This window comes from Xiphophorus maculatus, chromosome 24 (assembly GCF_002775205.1).
Source record: "Xiphophorus maculatus strain JP 163 A chromosome 24, X_maculatus-5.0-male, whole genome shotgun sequence".
In the NCBI taxonomy this organism is placed as follows: Eukaryota; Metazoa; Chordata; class Actinopteri; order Cyprinodontiformes; family Poeciliidae; genus Xiphophorus; species Xiphophorus maculatus.
The window spans coordinates 7,143,014-7,169,399 of record NC_036466.1 but is presented as its reverse complement, the minus strand read 5'-3'; the positions used below and the strand labels follow the sequence as shown (position 1 = coordinate 7,169,399).

The 26,386-nt window shown below is 39.9% G+C and overlaps 1 protein-coding gene across 3 annotated transcripts; it reads left to right on the top strand.

Annotated features, from left to right (window-relative positions):
* Positions 1 to 238: 238 nt before the first annotated feature.
* LOC102234700 (sodium- and chloride-dependent GABA transporter 2-like) lies at positions 239 to 22,274 on the top strand. Of its 3 annotated transcripts, none has more exons than XM_023329903.1 (15): positions 239 to 312; positions 11,362 to 11,606; positions 11,684 to 11,818; positions 13,022 to 13,162; positions 13,243 to 13,333; positions 13,423 to 13,555; positions 14,395 to 14,529; positions 14,639 to 14,742; positions 15,033 to 15,157; positions 16,111 to 16,223; positions 16,318 to 16,455; positions 16,684 to 16,786; positions 18,682 to 18,782; positions 20,828 to 20,998; positions 21,083 to 22,274. In XM_023329903.1, the coding sequence occupies exons 2-15, from the start codon at positions 11,393 to 11,395 to the stop codon at positions 21,230 to 21,232; spliced, it is 1,854 nt and encodes a 617-aa protein (XP_023185671.1). In that variant the 5' UTR covers positions 239 to 312; positions 11,362 to 11,392; the 3' UTR covers positions 21,233 to 22,274. The 3 variants fall into 3 exon arrangements, with proteins under 3 accessions (XP_023185671.1, XP_005805062.2, XP_023185670.1); XM_005805005.3 differs by lacking the exon at positions 239 to 312 and adding an exon at positions 9,557 to 9,630; XM_023329902.1 differs by lacking the exon at positions 239 to 312 and adding an exon at positions 11,071 to 11,235.
* Positions 22,275 to 26,386: the final 4,112 nt, after the last annotated feature.

The window sequence follows — 26,386 nt, the reverse complement described above, 5'->3', positions numbered from 1 at the left end:
GCATACACCTGTCCCTCAGTAGAGACCATGCTCATGGTGACTGTTTTTTTAATGCTAAATGTAAAATGTGAATTAATGAAATGTCCCGAAGAGAAGTTTCTGGCTTGGGACTGAGTCGGAGATTCACACTCCAACAAAACACAGTTTAGAACAATGCATATTCACATGCTGAAATGGCCCAGTCAAAGTTGTGTCATCACACCGATGCTCTGTTTTGCCTCAGCAGCTCTCTGGTCCAAAGCTCCTCCCCCACGACTACACCTGTCATGTCCCTGGGCCCGTTTCAGTCATTTCTCAGGACGTGAGGACGAGGTAAGCAAGCAATTCTTTATTATCCAAAAACAGCTTAGATGTGAACTTTAACCGCGTAGTAAAAGGAGTAAAACAGAGCCCACCTGGACATTTGGAGCTGATTTACTCCTCCCACCTGATTTGTGTGGATGTTTTATTGCTGAGTACCTGTATGCTTCCAGGCAGGGGAAGAGTACAAAGAGGACAGTCTCAGGTTACCGCAGGTAGAGGAAAGACACGTGTGCGCAAATGTTTGTGTGTGAATGTGGCTTTTAATTACATACAAAATACAAAATAATGGATTAAATTACAAGACAATGACACTGTTTTGACTCTGGGTTATGCGTGAGACCGGTGTGGCCATATTCATGTAATTTTTTATATATAATATTTTTTTTAAAAACATGACAAAAAAGTAAAAAAACAGGCAAAGTTTTAATTAAGAACACAGATTAATTGTTCCTGATCAGACACTGCAACCTAAAACAAATTGTTTTGTAACCACGACTTGCATCACAACCCTGCTCATACAAAATGCTGAGTCATGCTAGGCACAAACTTACTATGCTTGACCTAAACTTGTATTTCTGCATTTCACACTTCCTTTTGTTTGACCATCAAAAGATAACATGTCTTAATCTGTGTTATCTGCTCTGGTGTTTACACATTATCTGCTATTTCTCTGGTTCTGCAGGTTCTCTTTTCTCCATGGCTACATGGCCACAGGAAGAACAGACCAGATTAGCAGCAGGAATAAATAATCAATAATACAAATCTTCAGATTACTTACTTTTTAAAATTTTTTCACATTACAGCCAGAAATGAAATGCATTTTAATGTGAAATAGATGAAGAATAAATTAAATATGTTTGCAGCACAGGGTGATTAAAAAACTAGCATTGAAAACTCGATCCTTACATGGACACGGTGGTGGCAGCATTATGTAGGATTGTTTTTCTGTTTGTTCTTTCAGCTGGGACATTTGGCAGACTGGGTAAGAAGATGGATAAAGCAATTCATTCTTAAGGCTTGAGAGTCTGAAATAGATCCAAACAAAATATTTTCGTGTTTTAAAACTGCATAGTCAAAGTCCAAACCTGAATCTAATTGAGTTTGTGGAATTTGCCTAATTATTAAGGCATGGCACACTTTTCATACCCCTTCACAATTATGAACAGTTTTGTGTTTCCATAAAACAACTGATAAAATACAGTAATCTGAGTTTGCATACAGTATGAAGTCACTCTTTTGTAAACATAAGGTTTTTTGAGCTCTACAGTATAACGTGCAATTGCCAAAATACTATAATTAAAGGTAAAGCAGCCTTTAATTGATCTGCAAGCAGTCCCACTTACATGGCAACCACCATGTTTCGCCAGCAACACGGCTACATTCACCTAAAGACCTATTTCTCCCTGTTTGTGCTGATGTAGACGTGTTGTGATGTCACGTCAGCTGCAGCGTGCGTTTTATTTTCAGGCTGTGTTTAGCCGGAGGGACTTTCTAACGTCTGCCAAAGGTGACCACGGATGTTTCCATCGCTCTCATGCGATTTAACCACATACGCTGAGGCAGCTTCTTAGATTTAGTTTCTTGCGTTCAGGAAGTGCCGCTTTCTGTCATCGCAGTGAGGGGGGACTGACTCTCTCGTTAAGCAGTCTCCCAGTTTTCCATGAGCCACTGGCAGAAACATTAGAGAGTTTCGCCGGAGTCGATGATGTGGGCCTGGTGCCGTTTTGTGTTTATGAAACTGCTCTGTTTCATAATGTGCTAATGTATAGTAGTTGTAGCAGGCTGGGTGGGATAGTTGCATGTGTCACTTCCTCATTACCTACTGGAAGGGCTAAGGTCATATTTGCCGCAGTGAGCTGTCAGCATTATTCAAGCCAAGCCATTCATGTGGCTTATCTGCATGATGAGAAGTGTTGTCAACACATTGGTTATCAACTTGGTCAGTCAACACAGACTCAAGCTGATTTATGTGGAAGGGGCTGGTAGAGTACAACCAATCACAAGGGAAGTACAAGCTAGAGTGATTTCTTCTGCTTTTGCTTCTCAAATATTTCAGATCATCAAATTTGAAATATCCGATGAAGAAGACCAAAAACAAAAACAAAAAACTCAGGCTTTTTAAAATAATCTTTCAATTTGTGAACCGGAAAGGAAGTGATGAGCCTTTTCTAGGAGGTCTGGCCTACCAAAATTACTCCAGGAGCAAACCCACAAGCTAAATGTCTTAAGCTAAAATCAATGTCGATTGGGACTGAATGAAAACAATTCTAGGAAGTCAACATGAGTAACTACCAAATCCTTAAATTCCCAGTAGATCTTATCACTGGGACTTCATTTGTTGTGGCAGCAATGTAGTCATAAGTGAGGTAAGCCACTTTTGTGCCAATAATAGAACTTATGTTAAACCGTAAAAGAATCACCTCAAGCTTTTTTGGGGATTACATCATGGTAAAAACACATTTTCTGTGATATTTCTCTGTCCTTTGTGGAGGTTTTGAATCCAACATAGATTGTTTTTGGCCTTTGGCATAATGAAATGCATCACAAACTCATCAAAGCACCGCTAGTATCTGTATGTTCTCCAGGAGTATTGTTTTTACTTTCTTTCTTGACAGTTTTTACCCTTTACTGAATAAAAAATACACTTTGTATTTATTCGGGTTGTCTTTCACTGATCTGAAAATTATACAATCTTATCCTTTTTAATCACATTTAAGTGAAGAAGTCCAGCCCATTGAGATTAATTTAAATTAATACTGAAAAACATCTTATCCTCAAGTTAGATTTTTTTTTCATACCTTTAATTCACTGATAGCAAAAACAGTTTATCAGTGAAAGCAGAAGGGCTTATTAGATGAGGTTTTCAGATAATCCCTCCCTGCATTCCTCCTTGGGCCGATTGCAGCCCAGAGTGAAGGTCTGGGAGCCTCAGGCAGATTAGATGGATTAATTACTGTACAGTTGATGTCCTGGATAAAGGCATGACTTCTACGCTCTCATCCAAACTCTGGTTGATGCTATAAAGCGTCTTGATGTATCTTCTACTCCATCAAATCAAAGATGTGTAGCTTTTACGGTATATACGGTAACAGTTTTGTTTCCTGCTATTGCAAAGAAGGGAAACTGTTAATGCTGCTTCAGGGTCGAGTATTCACGAGTCAACCATCCAGGCTCTTACCAGTCCCATGATGTGATGATTTAGCCCCTCGACTTCAGGCTCAGTGATCAACAGGAATCCAGCTTTGTTTAGATCACTCAGGTCTGCCTGAGAGTCTGGTTTATAACAGGCTGAGGCTGGATGGGCAACGGGAGAGAGACGGGGTCGGACCCACTACGCTGTAAAATGATCAGGATGAGCAGGGTCTCAATTAATCCGGCTCATTAAGGCACCATCTCGAGGGTTTAGTGAGAATCCACAAACAGAGGTAAGTTCAACAGGAGGACAAGAGATAGTCTGTCAAATTTCAGCTAGGAACTGGTATTTCATCATCTCCAAGTGGCTTTATCTCATTTTAATCAAATTATTTGCTTCCACTTATACATCTGTCTTTGCATTTTTTCCAAGAATACTTTAGACTCAAGTCTCTAGGAATTTCTAAAGTTCCTACAGATTTTCCATATCTGATCCATAGTGTGATTAGTTTCAGCAATGAGGATAAAGATGTTAGCTGAAATATGTACATACTATTCTTAGCTCACCTTGTTTAGTTGATTAGCTTCTGTATCTTTTCTGTGAACAAATTGCAACAATAAGGGAAAATATTATGTTGTATAATTCAAACTGAGCTAAGCTAATTTTCTACTTACGTTAAGCCAGATTTTAATCTCCTGTCAGAATGATCTTTGTACTTAATTTAAATTCCCTAATTTTTAATGTTTGTGCATTTGCTTTTTATGATCCCAAAGTAGAAATTAAGTTGATTATTTAATTTGTCTTTCTTGGCTGGAATTCTTTTTAATTATTGATTTATAACACTGCTTTACAGCCACTGACAGGTTGCTAAGGTTTGTTTCTCTGAAATGTTAAATAAATGATAAAATAGTGTTTGCCGTAACCACTAAGATAAGTTTGAGATGGCGGCCATTAGCTTTACCCTCAGTGACCAAATAAACTGGATTTATTCCAAATTAAGAACATAGACATTATCTACAGCAGGTAAGACACTCCATGTTTAACCTTTTTTTTTTAAACGCCACTTCAAAAGTTCATATTCCTTTGATACATCATAACAACTTCTACAAGTGGAATACTGTGGAGTATTTCTATAAATGTCTTGTGAGTGAGCTGCTAAAATGTTTACCTATTGAGGATTTGAGAAGCAGACACAGGAAAGTCCAAGGAATTAGAGCTCTTAAGCTAATTTTAAATAAGCGTTTGATGAAATAATCTTGTTAACGTTAGTGTGGTTGATTGGATTTTTTTCTTTGTGCTCAGTTCAGATTATTAAAAGATGCCATGTAAGGATTTTATTTCGAAAGCAAATGATTAAATCTTAAAGTCAGGAATAACTATCCAACAATAAATCTTCTGCATGTATACAAACAGATTTAGCACAATGTCAGCAAAGGAAGTAGGTGAGTATTTCAACTACTTCTCTCAGTAAGAGTTTAATCTTTTGTTTCAAGTTGTATAATTCCAAAACAAACAGATATTCATGCTGAACAATAGGTAGGAGCAAAGACTCCCAACAGCTTTTGTCAGCTGTGTTCTCATGGTGAATCAGCAACTTTTACTTAATATGCATAAATAATATTAACATGAGTAAAATATTCAAAGAAAAATGCTAAAAGATTTTATTTGAAATAAAACAAATTTGCAACAAAAGGCAAATCTGCTCACACTTCATCCTCCCGACTTACATCTCTGTATACTATAAAAAGAACATATTTGTCAGAAACTAAGAGATTTTTGTTGCAGAGAGTGTGTTTGCATGGGCCTTGTTAGCTTGCAGCTGGGGGCCGGATCGGATCACAGTGAGCCAGTTAGAAGGTGTTGGGTATCTTGTCTGTAGCTGCTAAACCAGAAGACACCTGCTTTTCAAACCATCTCTGACCTCATACACACATATTTATATTGCTCAATCACAACTAAAACATTATACCGTTTTTTGGGGTTTTTTTTTTACCTCTATCATTTAATTTATGCATGTGGATCCTCTTCTGATTTGAATAGTACTTTACTACTGGGATAAAGGGTGTACAGTTCAGTATCCTCATATTAGGGCTGCATATCTTGATTTTGCCGTTACAGAACCATCTTCTTTTAGTCCTTGTTAATATTTAGGAGTCAACTAATCATGCAAAAAGTGCCTCATAAATGTTATGAGATATTTAGCATTTATGAGGCAGATAAATGCCAGATAAATGTTAGCTAGATCATTCACAAACTAGGTCAAGTTGTAAATTTCACTTTCAGGATCCAGTCTGCTGAGATAAATGAATCTTTTTCTTTTAATGTAGTATGAGATTAACTGTGTTATTATTGGGACGTTGATGAAATATTTCCATCTTGTATTGATTCTGTTGCAGCAGCACACATGCTGTAGACATGAATTCGTGGCAATGGACTCTCAAACAAGCAGCAGTGCTTAACACACATACTGTAAAGTCTGGTGGAGGCTCTGTGGTACTGTGGGACCGTTTACTCTTCCAAAGGCATCAGATTTCAGTGATTATTCTTGGGTTTTTCAGCAAGATGAAAATCCAAAACCAAAGCAAAATGAACCAATCAGCACAGATTAACAGCCGCAACTTTTGCAAAACGGGAAAAAATCATTGCAGTCGCATCTTGACAATGAGAAATTAGGCTGTGGTCATGCTTCTGCTCAATGTCTCTTGCATGATCGTGACTGATTTTGCATCTCTCTCTAAACTCGGAAGTAACAACTCTTAATGTTTTTGCAAAGCAGCCAATTGCAAAGAGCAACAGAGTTTTTCAACACCTCTGTCTGTATATCAGTGACCCAGTGCCCTTGGTACAACGCACCTATAAAACTATCCATAAAGCACTTAGAAAGTGTGCATGGCTGCACTTTGTCTGAGTTACATGCAATGGCGGGGCCTTTAAGGAGGCTTGTCACGGCAGAACAACAGAGGCTGTATTAAAGGACTCCTGGTGCCGGGGGGTTATTTAACCCCTGGGAATTCAGGCATTCATATGTGGAGAGGCTGCGTGTGGAGAGCACACGTGTAGTTGAGGAATTCATGTATTGTTGAGACTTTTTACCGCTTCCTGGCTCTTGACCTTTAACATCTTGGCTTCCTTTGTGCAAAGTTTCCAAGCAATGAACAATCCTGAAATAATCTGACATTAATTTGTATTACTAGTTGATTTCAGACTTGAGGAGTACGTGGAAGTTTCTTTCCACAATGCAGAAGTCTTTTTTCTGTAGCTTGATTTAGTGCTTTAATGTTGACATTTTTAGCTGTAAAGTTAGATTTTTAATCAATATAAAAAATTCTATTTAATTTTATTTTTTGGGAGGTGGGGGGAGACAGCTTCAGATTTGGATATTTTGAGGTTCTTTCACATCTTAAAGTTTGGTGTGTAGAAGAAATTGTATTTTTCTTCTTCTGCCTCTAAAGTGTCTGTTTTTGATGTAAGTTTTTTATTTGGCTTTAAAAAGTGGATCAAGACATGAGCTTAAGATCAGACATCCTGGTTTTAATGACCACCTTTGACAGTTTTAGCAGCATTCAGCTTATCTTTAACACATATCACCAAAACCATAAAGATAACCTGCAAACAGACAGAAATAGATGTCCTGTCCTTGTGACCAATAAAAACTCTTTTGACAAGAACAATAGATTAAGTTGAGTTAAAAGTCAAGTTAAACCATCGTGACTTGAGGGTTATTCATGAAGGCTTATGTAGGTGACTTGTTTTCAACTTTTCTCTTCATGACAGCCTTTTCCCAGCTGAGTGATTCACATTTTCCAAGCATTATCTTCCCCTTTTGTATTTTAATAATCTTGTTTGGTAAGGCAAAAGAATGTGAACAGAAAGAACTGCGTTTTAAATCAATTACATGAAAAGAACAGCTAAGCTCATGGAGAACACTTGTAATTAATGCAGAATAGCATCTGCATAAAGATTAATCAAATGGTTTTCAAATGCATAAGGCTGTTTTTACCTTGGGTTTGAATTACTTCCTTAACTTTTCAAGTGGTGGTGTTCATGTCACAACTGTCGTCACTATACAGTATGTGATACATGGTGTTTATTTGCATGGTAACTTTACCCATTTTGCATGAGCAAAAACAAAGTACAAACTTTCAAATGCTGCGTTTAATGTTATAAAATTATTACAAATAAGCTGAAGGGTGTCTGTTAATCCATGTGAGTGTGGCTGAGTTCTCAGTAGTGCAAACTCTTTTGGATAAAAACAGTTTTTGTTGGGCTGGAGACAGACTTGGAAAGTGTAACGTTTTCTAATGTACTGTAAAACAAGCTATACACATAAATCATGAGTGCTGTAAGAACTAACAGCTCTTAGCAGTCAAAATTAGCAAGATTATCAGAGCAGTGTCATGCTTACCATGTTTATGGATTGATAAAGTGAGCATCTCAGCCACCTGACTTAAATCCAAACTTCTGTTTCTTTTTAACAATGAAGAGTGATTTAAAAAGCAGAACTTACTGGTCGCCAGTGCCTGAAGGGCTAATATCAAGGTTACGGTTCTCAGAAATTATGAAGACTCTAATTAATTTCAGATTGCACAAACAAATGGGTTACTCTTTTCTTGAGATCGCTGTATTATTCTCGAAACTGGAGCCCTTTACATGCATGACTGCTCGTATGCACAAGTTACAGTACAAGCTCTTTTACTCTTGCCTGTGATTTATACTGCAGATAATGTTGCCTAATATGTTCGAGCAATGGAATGTGATTTTCTGAATGAAGTCCATAGAGCAGACTGTTAGCAAGAGACTGCATTGTGTTACTGAAGCTATAAAGGCTCTGCTGATTGGGTACAGGTGATGACATAGTCCATTAAAAATGCTTATAGCTGAAGTACACCAGCTCTACAGGCTCAGTTCCAGCCAAGATGCTGGAAAAACCTTCCAATGTGGCAGAAAACAAAAAATACTTTCTCCACAGTGAGGCACTTATTGCCAATCTTTTCAAAACCGCAGTGCTTGTCGCCAAGAGAGGCACAACCAGTTAGGTTGCTTTTACACATAGGGTCATTCTAGTTTGGGTAATTTACCATTTAAGATTTACCCATTTTTGCTGTGGTGTCTGATGAGTTTTATACCCGAGTCATTCACAAGTCTGTGTTGCTCAAAAATTAAACTAAGGTTGTGCTGAAAGTAGAGGAGAACCCAAAGTATGGAGGACCAAAAAAACTTCAATGTCTCCCAGATTATGAAAAAGCATTGTTTTTTTTGTTTTTTTCCAAATACAGGAATTTACATATCTTTGTTGATTTGAGCTATATTGTGTAGTGCTAAGCAACCAATAGGCAGAAGTTGAAGCATTGGGAGCCCCCCCCACCCCCTCCTTATTTTTATAATGAGAGAGAAATTCATACAGTAAAATAAAAATGGGTGACAAAAAATGTCAAAAGAACACATAGAAATAAAACACACTTGTGTTGAAAAATATGATATGAAAGTTTTAAAATAGAGAGAAATTATGCATTTTAAAAACAGTAATGTTTACATTGTGTACTTTAAGATATAAATTGATAGGACTAAACAGAAAGAATTTGGTAAATTAAATTATAAAACATGAAGCATATTTTTCTTTTTTTTTAATAACTGGTAATTTTAAGTGTGCTGGTTAATTTATTTGACCCTTTATATATTTCTGCTTTTGTTTTTAATCAGTTTCGGTCTTCCATACAAACGAACTGCAGCGAATGGGGAAGCCGTAGCTCGCTCCTGTTGGTTTATTATGCCGCAAAAGACGCCTTTTTGTGCGTTTTGCTTCAGTTTTATCACACTCCTGCCTGATTATACACAGCACAGGAAGGAGGACTCTCATTAATAAGTAACATGGAGGACAAAATATCCCCTAGGGCAAGTTACTGCGCAGGTTGCGGAAGCAACAAAGAATAGAGACAAAGTCGTCATCAAGGGCGGCTTCTCTGAAGTTTGGTAACAATGAGACGGTATGGGGGAAAGAGTACTCAATACCCATGATGCCGCGCGGTTCATTTTGTAACCTGTTTATATTGCCGGTCTTCCGAATGGACTCTGAAACTCAGTCAACGGTGTAAATTTGGTTCCTAGTCGCTGCTGAAGCCCATGCCCGGAATAGACCATTTCAGCGCGCGCGCGGGGGGGTGTCCGAGGTGTGGAGAGCCACCGGAAACGCAGAGGTAGGCGCTGTCATGTCCAGTTGTCTACATTTTGTCTTTTCATACCGCTTCCAGAGCGAAAACTAACGTGGTGGTTCTGTAGCGTGAGGCGGGATTTGGAGGAGCATCCCCAGCTTCCAACACGCCTCTGCTGCTCAGTCCTGCACCGACACCGTTACATGACGTGTGTTACTTTTGATTTCATACAGTAGAGGTGGCATGACCCTCGAATAATTCTCACAACCTCATTATTGTGTGTTTTTGAGGGCAGTACTGTGGATAGTAAAACTGGAGTTATGAAAGGTGACTTGGACTTGTTACATCAGCGTTATTTGATCACATGGTTCGTAATGGAGCGACGAGGATGTAAAACGAACTGAGGTCACCGGAAAATATGAGGAATTTACACAAAAATCAGATTCTCAGTGCAGCATCCTTCAACAAACACTGGATTTTACAGATAAAAAGTGGCACAAGCAGTTTGAGACGCTTTACATCAAAATAAAGTGTCAAAAGCATGAAGAGCCCTTCAACTTCTTCACATTTTATGTTAGAAATGTAGCAGAAAGTAGTTCTGTAACAAAGAAAGCTATTGTTGAAAGAAAATCATAAGTAACACTTGCGTTCGTCAGCAGAGATATAAGGGAAGGAAAACGTGCAAAAAAAATGCTTAAACTCTTGAGACTTTGTTAAAAAAGTGAGTGAAAACAAACATAAAAGTAGAAATATGTGATTATATTTACCCAATATGTCAAAATAATCTTTGAGAAGCAGTCTTTTACAGTCAGTTATTACAATCTTAAACATACTGCCAGAGCTGCGATGGTGTGATTTAGATCCAGACATATCCATAACTTTGTAATAAAATGGTCTAGTCAAAGTCCTAAAGGTGTAATTCCAAATGAAAATCTGCCAGTGCTTGAACATTGTTTTGACTGAGCTCTTTTGCCCAGAAGAATTGGCAAAAATCTTAATTTTCAAACATCCAAAACTACTTCTACAAAAGTATTGACCCACAGGGGTCTGAATACAAATGCTCACCACACTTTTCAGATTCTTATGTGTAAAAAATAAAAATAAAAAAATTTTAACCATGTACATTTTTCCCTCCGCCTCTGGTCTGCTGTATAAAATCAAAATAAAATAAAGCATTATTATGAAAATGTGAAAAGGTTCTACAGATATGATTATTTTGGCAAGACTCTGTATGTTTTTAGCTAAAAATTGCAAACGGAAAACCGGCAAAGGATAACAATGGAAGCATTAATAATACTAATGTATCACAATAATAAACAGAAAGAGTCCCAAATATTATAGAAAAAATTACTTTTCTTCAAGTTTGGATTAAAATATGGGTAAAATGCATAAATAAAAGATTTCATAAACAAAAATCAGCATTCTTAGGCACATGCTTGAAACATTTCCGTTTACAAAAGCAACATTTATTCTTTGCGATGAATGAGAGATGGACAAATTTAGGCATTTGATGTCCTGCAGACGTCTGATAAAGGACACACACCCACAGGAGTTGTCCTTGGGACTCACACAGCTCAGATAAGAACAGCAGCCGAACCAACAGTCAGAATTCCTCCCAGCCTTTACTTTCTCTTGCTCAGCCGCGACAATGTGAGTTCTTCCGGCTCTTCTTGTTCCTTTATGTGTCAAAATGCTTCTTCTGACTGCGTTAGCTGCAAGATGTGCTCGTCTCCCTCATTAATTCTGCTTTTTTGTCTTGTTTTCTTCCCGCCCCAGGGGTGTGTGTGTGTCCCTGCCAGAACCGGTGATGGCCGACCAGCCTCTCTCGCAGCCGGCCGACCAGCCGCTGACAAAGTTCCCCCACTCCGGCCTCCCCAGGAGGAAAGAAGCCCTGGGAGACGTCCTGCAGGCCCGGGGCCAGTGGGCCAGCAAGGCCGAGTTCCTCTTGGCGGTGGCCGGGCAAATCATCGGACTGGGCAACGTCTGGAGGTTTCCCTACCTCTGCTATAAAAACGGAGGAGGTGAAGAGAAAAACAATTTTTTGGAATTTTCCGGTTTCTTGTTTTGCAGATTTCTGTAACCTTTTGTTTGTGTACAGGTGTGTTTTTTGTCCCCTACCTGCTGTTCCTGGTGCTGTGTGGCGTCCCCCTGTTCCTCCTGGAGACCTCTCTGGGGCAGTTCACCAGCTTGGGAGGGGTCAGCGCCTGGAGGACCATTTGCCCATTATTTGGAGGTGATCCTATTTATACATCATCAGTAATCTATTTGCACTTCCTGTTTGTGTTTGGAATGAAAAGTGCTTCTTTTTTTTTTTTTGCATGAATTGCTGCACTAATGCAGCTTGGCATGGAAGCGATCAGCCAGGTTGCTTCAATAACAGCTTTCAACTAATCTGTATTTATCTGTTTTGTTTTTGCACCTTTTCCTACCACATGTTTTCCTTCCACTAAGCTTTCAGGTGATGTGCTTAAATACAGCAATCTGTGTAACTTTTGTGCAGCAGTCTTAATAATATTCATAAAATACTAATTTTTTTATCTTTCTTTTTGGATTTGTTTGATTTCAATTATCCCGTCATTCTGAATATCGGGCCCTCGCAAGAGTGAAATCAAATAAATCCTTTTTAAGCTATTAAAGAGAAACTATCAGCTGTCTAAAATCTCCTTTCTCCCTCATTAATTCTGCTTATTTGTCTTGTTTTTTTTCCATGCGTTTTATTTTGCCACTACAGCTTCTCTTCTTTTAAGCTATTAGCCCCTCAGAAGCTCTAGACAATATAAAACAAACTTATCTTAGCAGGAAATTGGGGGATAAAAAATAAATCCTCGTCTGTATGGGAATGTCTAGCTCCACTTTGCAAACACAGGGGAGGGAAGAGAGGATGATAACCTTGACTTTAGACACATATTTGGAAGAGTTCAAACACAAAGAGGTAACCTTTTACAACATTGGACCCTGTTTTTGTGTGTTAGAGAAAAGACAAATACAAATGCATGCTGATCTTTCAGATTTTTATTTGTACAGAACATAAAAAGCAAGCTATTTTGTGTTGGGTTATTGCTTAAAAAAGTTTTTTTTTCTGTCCTTTGTGTGCTTTTTGCACCTCGGAGAGAAAATTGCAAACTTTGCTTGCCTTATGTCAACTCCCGGAACAAAGAGATTTGTTCTTGTCAGTTTCTCTCTGATCCGCACTTTTCTGTAGCAGATTAAAGGACTGAATTTCATTAGCAGACTCAACAAACAAGCTCTTTATCCAGACAGTCAGTCTTCTGTCTGTAACCCACTCAAGATCATCAGATCCTTCATTCCTAATGAAGATACACGAGGTGTGGGCTGCAAAGCTTGAGAGTTGCAGTAAAAATAAAAAAAAAAGACGCTTTCATCTGAAACCCACACAACTTGGAAGGGATGTAAGCTTCTTGTCGTGTCCCTGCAGGTCTCGGCTACGCTAGCCAGGTGATGATTCTGCACGGCTGCGTCTACTACGTCGTCATCCTGGCCTGGGCCCTCTTCTACCTGTTCTACAGCTTCCAGGCCGAGCTGCCGTGGTCGCACTGCAACAACACGTGGAACACAAGTCGGTGATGGCGTTTACAAGCTGCCGGTGAAGCGGTTTTATAGAAATTCTTAAGGTTGGACGTGTTGGTACTTTTGCAGACGCGTGCTTCTTGTTCGATGAATACAATCAGACTGTAAACGTCAGCAGCTTACCTGTGAATGCCACCTCCCCGGTCATGGAGTTCTGGGAGTAAGTGTAGAAAAGTCCTCATGCTGTTTACAGGTATAGTCAATGTCTCGGATTGATATCATCCTCGTGTGTGTTTGTGTGTGTTCCAGACGGGAAGTGCTCCGCCTGTCAGGAACTTTAGATGAGCTGGGTCCGGTCAGCTGGAAGCTGGCTCTGTGTCTGGCCGTCGTCTGGCTCGTCTGCTACTTTTGTGTCTGGAAGGGCGTGAAGTCCACTGGAAAGGTCAGCAGCAATCTGATAACATTGTTTTGTACTTACACCTCTCATAAATACAGGGAAGCGTTCATTAAATGATTGTGTTGAAGTCAAAATGTAACAGAGTTAAAACTAACAGGATTCAGTTCACTAACCCGGTACAAACTGTTTGTTCATTTATCAGTCTGTTATGAAACAAAGTATATCCAGTTGAAACCAGAGATTTGTATCTTCTTTATAAAACAACACATGTTTTTTATTCTCACTAGATGCACTTCCATTGACCATAAATTTGTGCATATTGGAGTAACGGAAAATAAATTTACCTAATTGAAACAAGTTAATTATCGAAATTAGTGTAGTCCATAGAACTGCAATGGAAAGACTTTTTCAAATAACAAAAGTGTTGCATCCATGAGGAAAATGTGAGATCATCAGAAACAAGAACACTGAAGCAAAAGACAGCCTGGAAACATAACAATGATTCAAAATAGAAGAGTAAATCTCCCAGGAAGTTCCTGAACTGTGACGAATGTTTTGTTGCATCTTTCTGCTTTTCGTAAGCTGTTGGTTTTCTCTGCCAAGCCGGAAAACTCATATTTAGTCGGACACAATTGCACCCTGTACCCCAATGCTCTCTTAATTACTGGGTCAATCACCTTCTACTCCAATTAAGCCTGTGAATCAGCCTCCACAACTGAATGCAGCCACACATCATTTTCAGCACGTATTGCTCAGGAGTCTCTCAAAATGTCCAGATTTGTTTTGTTTTTGTCCTCTTGAGTACTTTTATTTAATTTTCTATATCTATTCCAGCTGAAGAAGTGAATAAAGATGGGTTTATGTAGTGTTTGCGTGTCTTTCAGGTGGTGTACCTGACAGCCACCTTCCCATACATCATGCTGCTTGTGCTGCTGGTGCGCGGTGCCACTCTGCCTGGAGCGACCCAGGGCATCATTTACTACCTCAAACCCAACATCACCCGCCTGGCTGACCCTCAGGTGCACAAACACCCCTCATATTGTACAGATTTATAAGAAATTGTATTTAATTCTATCCATTTATTCCCTCCTCTTCTTCTTCTTCTTCTTCTTCTTCTCCTCTCTCTAGGTATGGATGGATGCTGGTACCCAGATATTTTTCTCTTATGGAATCTGCTTGGGAAGTCTCACAGCCTTGGGCAGTTACAACAAATACAACAATGACTGCTATAAGTGAGACTCACACACACACACATGCTCACACACACACTGAAATGTAAGATGTTAGCTCCCATCAGTCAGATGGCTTCCAGAAGGAATGGCAGGAATGGGCAGAGAAAACACTCCAACACAGCCACACCTCAAAGAAAATCCCTCACTGCCATGTTTCCCACAGTCTCACTTTCCCACACACACTCAGCCCTGAGCGCCTCCAGTCTCCAAATCCATCTCTTGTTTTGCAAAACTGAATTTTTCTGTGCTAAATCATGGGGCGTTGCATCATATTCCTTGTTTGTTCCCAGGGACTCCTTCATGCTGTGCCTCCTGAACAGCGGCACCAGCTTCCTGGCCGGTTTCGCCATCTTCTCGGTTCTGGGCTTCATGGCTGAAGAACAAGGCGTTGACATAGGCGCCGTGGCTCAGTCAGGTGAAAGCTGGCTCTCAGAGGCACAAAGTCTTTAAAATGTCGTCATCTGATCCTTTTGAACTCTGAAGAAGTTCTGTGGACATTTTGCATGATTTGGTTTTTAATTTAAAACCAATTTAGCATCGTCATCTTATTTAGTTGAATCCAAATAGGCAGAATTAAGCAAAACTCTTAAAAACTAATGCTTCCTCTTTACATTTAATAAAAATAACTAACACACTTCATTCAAAGCATGCAGATAAAGTTAAGCCTTTTTATTTGCTTATTTTAGCGGCGGTTTTTTTCTTTTTCTTTATACATAAAAGCAGTGTAATGTGCTGAATTTTGAAGGGTTAAAAATCCTAAAATATAAATAATATTTGAATATTTCAAGATGATGTAGTTTAAAAGGACTGACTTGGTTTATATTAGTATTAATATGTAGCAAATTTTGGGACATTTTCTGTTTTTAGTACTTAATTTGTGAGGATTTATTTTTTAATCTGACAATGCAAAAATAATAGTTCATCAAAGTCAGTGTTACTTGCAATTAATTATACATTTGAAGACTTAATAACAATAATCAAATGTTTTTACTGAAATCATTTTAGTATTTGATAGAATGTTGATAAAAAAGCGGAGCTATGTGAACGTACTCACACTTGAAGGGTTAAAATCCCAACAATATTATTCATATCGATCAGTATTTAAGAATAGGTTTAAGAAGTTGACTTGTTGAAACTGAAAACAATAGATACATTTTTTTGGAGCAGCATTTGCAAAACTGACATAATTTTCTAATGATTTCAAGTGTGAGTTATTTGGGGGCTTTCTGGTGTTTAAGAAGACTGATGTGTTTCAATTTGGAAGAAAATATACATGTGCACAGTATTATAAACCTATTAATGGTTAAAATTGCAACAGTAATAATAAAAACAGCCCTGTCAATCCCTTTTTATGGTGTGTTCTGACAGGACCCGGTCTTGCCTTCATCGCCTACCCGAGAGCCGTGGCCATGATGCCCGTTCCTCAGCTCTGGGCCGTCTGCTTCTTCCTCATGATCATCATGCTGGGTCTCGACACGCAGGTAGACGCTCTCTTTCATATTATGATGTGACGTCAGCGGAGTGTGTATCTGTCAGCTCACACACACAAACATTTTCCTCTCGTCTGGGATCCAGTTCGTGAGCCTGGAGGCTCTCATGACTTCGGTGACGGACCTGTATCCCCACGTGATCCGGCGCGGATACCGCAGAGAGCTGCTGCTGCTGCTGGTGTGCATTGTTTGCTTCCTCATTGGGCTGGTCATGGTCACGCCGGTGAGTTTTATGTTACTATGGTGTTACATGACCTCAGTGAGTTTATTGAAATTCATTAATTTTGAGAAGTCATTTTCTATAAAAAGTCTGATTTCTGCAAAATAAGAGCTACAAAAACAAGACGCCCATGCTTTCTGTTAGCTGGTTTTTTTCCATAACATGGAACAAAGGAGTCATGTTTGTTGTTGTTTTCTCTCTGTCCTCTCCATATGTTTCCACCTTGGATAGGGTGGTCTCTATGTGTTCCAGATCTATGACCACTTCTCCTGCAGTGGAGCCAGCTTGCTGCTTCTCTCCATCTTCCAGTCTCTGGCTGTTGGCTGGATCTACGGTATGAATCCAGCTCTACTGCACCACTTGTAACATTCAAGTCAGGGTACAATGTCGGCCGGCGTTACCTTTTTGGCCGACGTTGTATGATGTAAAATTACCCCTTGTCTCCCTGAACACAGCATTTTCATGGTGAAGCACTGTGGCAGCATCATGGAGTGAGAGACAGGAAAAAACGTAAAAATACAGCCAGAGATCCAATGAAGTGTTAGTGTCCTAGTCAAAGTCCAGAGCAATCCAGTCTTCTATTGGGAAGTCTTGAAAAACTCTGTAGCTGAACCTGGGTAAAAATGCTAGGGTCAGGGTTTTTGCACATCCTTAAAAAGCCGTAAATTCATGTATCTAAAATTAAGGTCTCAAAATATCTTAAATATTTTTTAAAAAGTGAGTTGGCCTTTAAAATTTTAATCTTACATTTTGCCGAGGCAGGGCTATTTCAACTCTATTCTGTGTAGTTTATTTTTCTCGTGGGACTTTTATATCTGGTAAAAGTTTGAAACATCTTCATTGCTTTCTGTTTCTGTTGAGGCTAACGCTAACTACCTGCTAGCATACACTTGCTAGCTAACTAGCATTTTTGCATCTACCATGGGTAAGCTTAGATTTATCGCCAGGTGACTGGATGACATCCGTCTCTGCCTCTGGCTCGTCCCTGTTGTCAACCCCTTAATGTTACATTCATTATGTGCAAAACATCTAAGCACAACTAATATTTAAAATATGCAATTTTGTTTTTCTAAATTTCTGTCATGATGTAGATCTAAAATTTCAAAAAGCCGTAAGTTTGAGTTGGTGAAACCTGCAGAAACTGAGTGTCTAAATGTGGAAAGCTGAAGATTTGCATCCAAAGTATTTATCCACTGTCTGCATGTGTACACCACACTTTTCAGGTTTTCATAATGTTGAAAACTGTGCATCATTTGCCTTCTTCTGCTACTTTGTGTTGTGTCCCTTAAAATCTGAGGGGTGTAAATACAGCTGCAGTGCACTATAAATAAGGAGTCATTTATTTAATAACTTTTTTCCATACTGAGCTGTTTTCCCTCCTACTCTTCATTTTTTCTTCTTATTTAGTGGATCTATTCCTCTCTTATTTAACTTTTATAAATGTTCCCCCTCCGAGTTAAATTTCTGTCAGAATTATATTAAAATGCTTTCATTGATGAATGTAGTTGGTTCTGATAGAAGATGTCCGCCTCCTCTCCTCCTACATTCCAATTCCAGTCAGGAGTCGGTATATTAATCTGGCTGCAGTCTTCCTCTGCTGTCAGGAGGCTGGCTCCTGGCCAGATCCTCCCGTCTGCCTGTCTCCTCTGGGCCCTAAATCTGCCCCCTGGGCCCCTTTCAGTCTCAGGCCAGCGGCCCCAGGGAGCCCCTATCTCGGGCAGAAATTGGTCTCCTAATGCGGCACGAGACGCTGTCGACTTAAACGAGAGATGAGAGAAAGTGGTATGTTCACAATTAGCTCAGCCCAGTTAATGTTCAGCATTTAACTTTACAGCTGTTGGAGAGAAGCGATCAATTGTTGTTGCGGGGGATCAGAAATGGGCCGAATCCGTTCACATTGTGTGTTTTTGTTTGATGAAGCCAGACAGGTTTTATCGCTCTCCCAGCAGTTGAGTCGACGGCTTTTGGGTAGCACAGCGGTCAGGACTCTCAGCTCTTTTACAGCTGTGGGAATCTACTGTTGTTAAGGACTCTACTTAACATATAGTCAAAGAGTGGATGGCTTTTGTACAGGTGACACTATAGCAAGAATAAAAAGGTTCAACTGCAGAATAAACTCATTTTTTTCTCGTGCTTATTTATTTATTTATTTTCTTGCTTTCTCTGCCGCCAAGTAAAAGACAGCAGAATCTAAACTCCTTTTGTTGTTACTGTGTTCTTGTTCATCAGGAGCCGAGCGTTTCAGCGGCAACATCAGAGATATGACTGGCTACAACCCCCTGCCTTTCTTCAAGCTGTGCTGGAAGTACCTGACTCCAGCTGTGTGCACTGTGAGTAACCTCTGCCTGCTGGCAAACTGGACCAAAAACCTCAGTCAGAACCTTGAAGGTCCACTAAAATATCTGGACTTCTATGGGGTAGAGAAACAAGAAAAAAACTCTCTTTTTGCAGAAAATTATGATGAGGAGGCTGAAAAAAGATATGCAACAGCAACAATTTGTGGTTTATTTGTGGCTTGAGCAGAATTCCTCGTCTTTCCAATTCCATTTTATAGATTTCCAGCCTGGAAAACTGTGAAAATGGAAAGCTTTTTGCATTACCAGACTCTATTTCCTATCTGACTGTGCAAAATATATTTTTTTCCATCTTTTAATCACTCCTCTTTATGTCCATCAGTCCAATCATCCATTCAAACATTTTTCCATGCATTCATTGAACCATCCAGTCAACCATTTCTTCCATCAAAACACTCCATACTCAGACTATGTGTCCAAACATTCATCTAGTCACAGGTTAGGTAGTTAAAGTGCCTCTTATCTTCAATAAATTCAGTCTTCTTTAGTAGTGCTACTTAAAATGGGGAAATTCATTGAGAGCTATTGAAATTTAAGTCTAGAAAACTTTTTAATTCTAACATTAACACCCTGCTAGAAGCCAGGTTGACCAGTTTTCGTACAGTTCTCCGTTATCTGGACGGCCTCCACTGCATCACAGATCAGTGCCAAGTTTACAACATTCCTCCAGTAGTTGCTGTCAGGAAAAAAAAAAAGCCATTATTCAAGGTAGTTGGGCGCAGCCTTGTAAAAATGGGAAAAATCCCGCCTGGCTGCTGCCGTCTGTTGTGGAAGCGACTGAGGAGTAGCGTTGCTTTGCATTCCAACGAAGGAATCCATCTGTTGTTGTTGGAGGTTTGTCTGAAGAATGAGCTTGATCTCATTGTCCAACTGCAGCGCAGCATCATGGAAGGTTTTCGGCACATTACCAAGGACAGGAACGGGTGTCCTTCAGCCTTTATCGAGCAACTCTAATAAGTCTTTATTCCACTTTGAGCATGTTCCACAATTTTTCTACGAGAGTCACACAGTTAACCTCCTTTGCCTTCCGCATAACTGAATTGTTCTCTGACAATCCACAATGAACAAAGTTTAGTTGTTGCATTTTTTTCCCGTTGGATGTCGCCGCAGGCTGCAAGCTGAGCCAGACTTTAGAAAGTGCTTGCAGGGGCAGTAGTCCAGGGCGTCAATTTGTTGGGGGCGCCACAGATTTTTAAAGATATTTTTTAAATGAATCCATATTTTTAGGACACTGTACTTTATATAAGTACTGATCAGTTTTATATCAGTTGGTAGCAGCAGTTCATACCTGATTAACTTCCCAGATGGTACTCTATCCTCCATGAATTGTTTGGGTTTTTTTGGCACAAAACCAAGATTGTACTCTTCTGTCAGCATGTACTGGCCCAAACAGGGATCAGAACCACAATAAATGAAAGTGGCACTAAATGCAGTCTTCAGAAAATCTGAACAAATTGGAAATTATTATTACTTATCTCCATTATTCTTGAAAGTACAAACTGGTCAGAAAGAAAATGAGCATGAGACAGGAACAGATCCGGAGGCAACAAATAGAGTTAAAATGTGGCCACAAATTATCAAAGAGATGAAAACTAGCATTAGCTGTTGATATAATGTTAAACCATTTTAGCTGCAGGACATATTTACAACTGTTTTTCCACCAGATTACGACAGTAATGCCTTTTTAAACCTTCATCAGCTGTTAGATGTAGGTTAGCATGCTAACTTGACATTTATTGATTCTAACCAGAAAACAAAGCACGAGGTAAAGTGGTTGAGAAACTTTTTCATTTCCTCGCATGGGTGTGGATTAGTTTGCATCAAGATGCATCTAAAAAATGAAAACATATCCACAGAATTTTTTTTGCTACTAATAAGATCCAGATATTGAGGTTATTTGGTGTCATTTTACAGTTTAGTCCTTATCTTTTCATCCCTCCTTCTACAGAATCCAATTCATAGCTTAAATATTGGAATAGAGTGGTGACATCAAAGAGTCGTATCCCTCCATCTTCTTTCAGGCTACCTTTATTTTCTCCCTGGTGCGTTGGTCTCCGCTGAGCCTGGGGAAAGGACTGGTGGCTCCGGTCTGGGCCACCACGCTCGGCTGGATCCTGACCCTCTCCTCGGTTTCCCTGCTCCCCATCTGGGCTGTGTACGCGCTGGTCACCACTCCAGGAACCCTGCCGCAGGTGATTTTTCTCGACGATGACTCGAAACTTCACAGCAACGATGGGATTTTTATCTTTCTAACCGGAACTTTTTCGACTCCTTAGCGCTTCCATCGGCTTTGCACCCCTGCTGAGAAGTCGTCTATGGCCTTCCAGCACCTCTTCACCAACGGCTCGCCGCTGACCTACAGCCCCGTGGCACCTCTCAACGGGAAGCAGCAAATGATAGAGCTCCTCCCAGAAAAGAAGACATGACAATAACGAACGCTTTGTGGCACTGTATGCTGCTCAGCCAATCAGGTGTGCCGAACAGAACAGCTGATCACAACAGAAGACTTTATTTCAAAGAATGTTTAAGGAGAAATGTTAGAATTTACCAAAAAGTCAACAGTTTGAGGCAACAGTTTGGAAGAATTATCAGAGCATCCGACCCTAAACTGGGATAAAACTTGATTGGCCGTTCAGATCAGCCACGGTTCCTGTTCCTGCCCACCCGAGTTGGTCATTTCCATACAAAAACAGCACACACTCCTGAATCTTAACCGTTTTTGCCTCCATACTTGCTATCATAGCTTTTCATCTAATTTTACAGTTTAGTTGCTGTACTTGAGGACCATGTAACAACAACAACAACCCCTAGAGACGTTCCCTTTGTTTGGCAGCAGCACGCAGTCCTCAGCTACACTATACTCTCTATGAGAGACTCAGAGAGTGTTAGCATGTCTGCTGAAATGACTCCATGAGTCAGACATGTGATGTCAGATGATTTATCTGGAGATTTCTTGAATTTCTCATCCAAACCAAGTGGGGTTAATACTTGAGTTGCGTCCACTAAATGCCACTTTTGCTGCCAAGCTCTGAAGCTTGCTGTGAACATCTTAACGACAGCAGATCTGACTGAAACGTGCACTAGTTTGAGGTAGTTTTGCGTTTCCGGTGTTTCTTTAGAAACGGCATAGATGATCATTTAGTGGTGTTTCTCCAGAGTAAAAACTTCAGTACATTTGTTTCAACTGTTATAAGCAATAATAAACAGAATATAAGCTGGGAGACGTAGTCATATTGATTAAAAATGAAACAAGGGTTGCTGAAATGCTTTCCTGCTTATTTGTAAGATTAAAGTTAACAATTAGTCAAACAGGTCAACACTTCAAATTGAAAAGCGGCTGAAAGGATATATCATAATAGAGTATACCTTCTTTGAAGGTCTCTGCAAACCTCGTTTAAATTAATTTTTTTAAACTACTGCTGCTTCAAAGAACAAAAAAAAGAACTATACAATATTTTTTAATGTCTGCACCAAATGTTTAAGTTTTTTTGTTGTCATGATTGTTTTTTTAAGATGTTTGCCTGTATTGTTCAGTGTTTCAGTGATGTCAGGTAAATAAGGAGGCAATTGTAATGATGAAGGGGGCAAAGGGAAGGAGTAAAGTTACAGCTTGAACATGCCTAGAATTATTTGCATTAAATTTACAGGAGTGAAGTTTGCACAGTTTACAATCCTCAAGATTAAATTTTAAAATGTTTTTTTTTTTTAAATGTTATATTCTCTAGAGCTCTAGAGCTAATGTCCGAAGAGATTTGGCTCTTCGTTTGTTTTCACAGTTTTATGGTTTTTACAAAATTTTCAATTAAAATAAAAACAAAAATGTTGCATAGTACATGATGCAAAAATCATGTACTATGATTAGATTAGTTTAGATTAGCTTGGGATTAGCTAATCCCAAGCAGTTTTATAGTTTTTATGCTTTGCAGAAGTAAATAATGTTTTCCTGTTAAATTATATTGCATTTCACTTTCTCCTAAAAATTCACACTTAAATCCTATAAATTCTGAAAACATACTGTTGTGGGTTTTTTTAAGAAAAGTTATTTTAAACCTTCAAAGTCAACATCAGCATAAGAATATTTTTTATCAATAGCAGTGTCTCTCAACAGTGTGACAAAAAAATGAAACCATTAGAAATCATTGTAAAACTATGCACACATAGTGTGCATAGTTAGTAAGTGTGCACACTTATGCATATATATCTGTCGGATATATATTTGGACTCTGGTTAGATTATTCCAAACCGTTAGTATGGTGTTTTACTCTGGTGATGTGCTTAAAACTTTGTTTGGTGTAATTTTGACCCTTTGCAATATTTCTGGAAACATTGACTTTAGCTAATGTCAGAAACATCTTTTCTACAACTAATAATCTTTGGTGAACTCTAGAACACAAAAGCTGCTTCAAAAAGGTGCAAATTTATCCACCGAGGCTATTTCAGCTTTTTATTTTTTATATTTTTCCCTTCATTAGATTTGCCCCCCTTTAACTGCTCAGGATATACAGTATAACAGAATATAAATTGCAAATGTTTGAAATACACAGCAATTCAGCAGGGTCGTGTACACGTATGTGACAGAATGAGAATGTAAACATGAAGAATTACTGAAACTATTTCATATTTCTGTTCTGTACTTTAATGTCTGCCCTGATAAACAGCAAGTTTTTTTTTAGTTGTTGTTGTTGATGTTATTTCTCATGTAAACGTGTGTAGGTTTACACAGTCAGACATGCTTTAATAATTCACTATGGGTCTCGATTTCAGCTTCCTGTTCTGTAAGTCCGGGACAAAATGTACTGTACACTAGGATCGCTTGTTTATACCTCTGAAATCAAGTGGAAAAGAAACATTTCATGACCGGGAGTGATGTTTTAAACATGTAAGAGGACCTGTAAGCAAACTTCGAAGGAGCTGTCTTTCTAACCGAATTTTTATGTGCTTTAAGCCTTTGCATCAACTCATCAACTTGTTAGCATCTGTGTTTACAGCTGTGCCTCTTTTGTTCTCTTCTGAATCAATATATATACTGATTGTGGAGAAAAGGGTCTGTTGTGCCTGTTTGTTTCCAGACGAGTGTCAAGCTGTGTGAAAGTGGACGTGCCGGTGTTGAGACATGATGTACTTGTGGTCCAGTCACACCGTCACCACGGCGACAGATGTAAAAGATGCTGGGAGCGCACCTTGCAAACCAAGACTCCTCATCCTGATGGGAATTGTTCATTTGGGCGTCCACGACGGGATGGAGAGGAAGCAGTGCGTGTGGGCAAAGGAAGCGGAGGGTGTCATGGAGACCAGAGAGGAAGCGAAGGGCGGCAGCTTCAAGCCGACAGAACCCGGCAGTTACATAAACGGCTCAGCCTGTCAATTAGCCGTATTGGATTCCCTCTCTGCTCAGTCGCCGCGGAAGTGGGCCGGTCCCTGCGCGCACGTGGCTCGGCACGTTCACACACACACACACAACTTGTTTTGGTTTGCAACATCATAGTGCAGCCAGCTTCCCACGTGTGACTCTGGTGATTTTTTTTTTCTTTTGTGTGTGTGTGTGTGTGTGTGTGGATAAACGGGGGTGGTTTCCGTCCATATGGATGCCTTGGCATAGACGCATCTCCCTTTCAGATGATGGGAGGATTAGCGTGTGAGATTCAAAGAGGAGAGAGGCAGAGAGAACCAAAGCCGTGTGTTGTGTTAGTGGAGCTTTGAAAAGATGCTGTGGGATAGTTAATTTCTGCTGAAGCTTGGCGCCACTTAGTTTGCATCTGCATCATTTTTCATCACAGCTTGAGAAGCAGAGCCTGCCTCCTTCCAGAGGTATGACACCTCTAGTGAGCTTAGGGGCATCTCACTGCCTCAGATAGTGCACTTGGCAGTTTGGTGTAAAGGAGAAGCAGTCTGTGGGAGGGGGAGGGTGGTGGTTGAAAGAAAAAGGAGACGGGCAGTGGGGGTGGGAGATACGTTGCATAACAGGAGGGTGATATGGGCACCAAGTTCAACTTGATATTGGATCCATCTTGGTGTCTGTCGTCAGCAGAAGAACAGCAAGGATTTTATAACATGGGGTCATGAACTTAAGTGCCTCCATCACTTGAGGCCCCTCCCATCTCCATATGAAGTTCTTAGGGGAAGGTTGTAAAGGAAAAAGGAGACAGGACTGTGTTCTACAGAATGTGGATTAATGAGGAGAGCCAAGACTTTTCCACCACCCTCCCACTCCCTTCTCCATCCACACTGCCCACGCTGCCGATCAGTCATCCAGAATGCTTCGGATTAAGAGCTTAGAGGACAGCCGACACGGCCTCCCACCCCTTGACGTAGCAAATTAGAAACGTAAGATCACATATCAAATTCCACATCAAGTGGGGGGAGGATTGGGGGCTCATAATGACTGGTTACCTCTGTTGAGGTAACAGTCTGTAAGACGACCCTAATTATAAAAATGAGTGGACTTTGCACACTTTCAATGTGTATGAAGTGTCTGTACTGCTCAAAAACCTCTGACGTTTTCTCTTGCATGTCAAAGGTGCAGTTTCAATAAACTGCACCTTTTTAAACCTTGGTATACCTTAGTAGGCGTACCTTTGTGTGTTCTTGTGCCTTGTGGATCAAGACCAAAAGAAAAGGTTCCTGAGGGAAGGTTTTTCTCTTTGGGTGGCTAAGCCTTAAGGCCTTAGCATGCCCCTCTGTCTTTCCTCTTGCTCATTAGGGTTCGTTGAGAGTCTTAGAAGACCTTAGGTACAAACAGTGATATTTGAGTCCCACAGGCTTTGTGATTAAACATACTGGAAGGTATACGTTATGCCTCACAAATGGGGGAGGAGGTTCCTTGAATGAAGGAACCAGAGACGCTGCCAATCCAGTTTTTAAAGAGAGGCTGAAGGTGCTTTGGATATCTGGATGTTCTTGGGATACGTTTCACTAGAAGAAAAAGCTGAGTCAGATCCAGAACCTGTTAGATAGACTATACATCCTTTCTGATCTGGAAACATCTTGGCATCCCAGAGAATAAGCTACAGGGTATCACTGGGGCGGCATCTGGGTTTCCTTCATGGACCTCTGACCCCTGCCACTTGATCTCAGATAAGTGAAAGACAATAAATGGATAGAAGCTCTGTGCCATCCTCGTGGCGAACACTGAAAAATAAAAACTTTTTTGTGACTCAGCAGCTGAGCATGAAACTTTAAAAACGCGCCTTCCCTGCCAGCAGCCCTCTGGGAGGATGTTTGTGCATGACTTCAATGGTGACTTCAGTTCTGACGAACTTCTGTGCAACATCCCACAGGGGCAGCTGGGGAACTCCAATAAATAATCATGGCAGCTCCGGACGCAGACACACACCTGCAGAGTCATTTTCTCCCCCAACTATAGAGTCATGCAGCACGTAGTGTATGCAAACTAAGAGTTTTAACCAAACCGCACAATGAAATGTCTGGCATGGAAATAGTGAACTCCATGACTTTCTTCTTTGGGAATGGTCATAAATTATCTATTTCCCTTGTCATTTGTTGAAACTCTCCAGCTAAACTAAGTTAGACTTCAATTATTAAAGGATTCAAAGTGGAAAAGTAGCATGCTGGTGTTTAAT

Coding starts and splice junctions, on each gene's coding strand:
- LOC102234700 (XM_005805005.3), top strand. CDS start 9,557: ATGCCCGGAATAGACCATTTCAGCGCGCGCGCGGGGGGGTGTCCGAGG. Junction 13,163..13,242: donor CAACAACACGTGGAACACAA/GTCGGTGATGGC, acceptor GTACTTTTGCAG/ACGCGTGCTTCTTGTTCGAT. Junction 18,783..20,827: donor TGACTCCAGCTGTGTGCACT/GTGAGTAACCTC, acceptor ATCTTCTTTCAG/GCTACCTTTATTTTCTCCCT.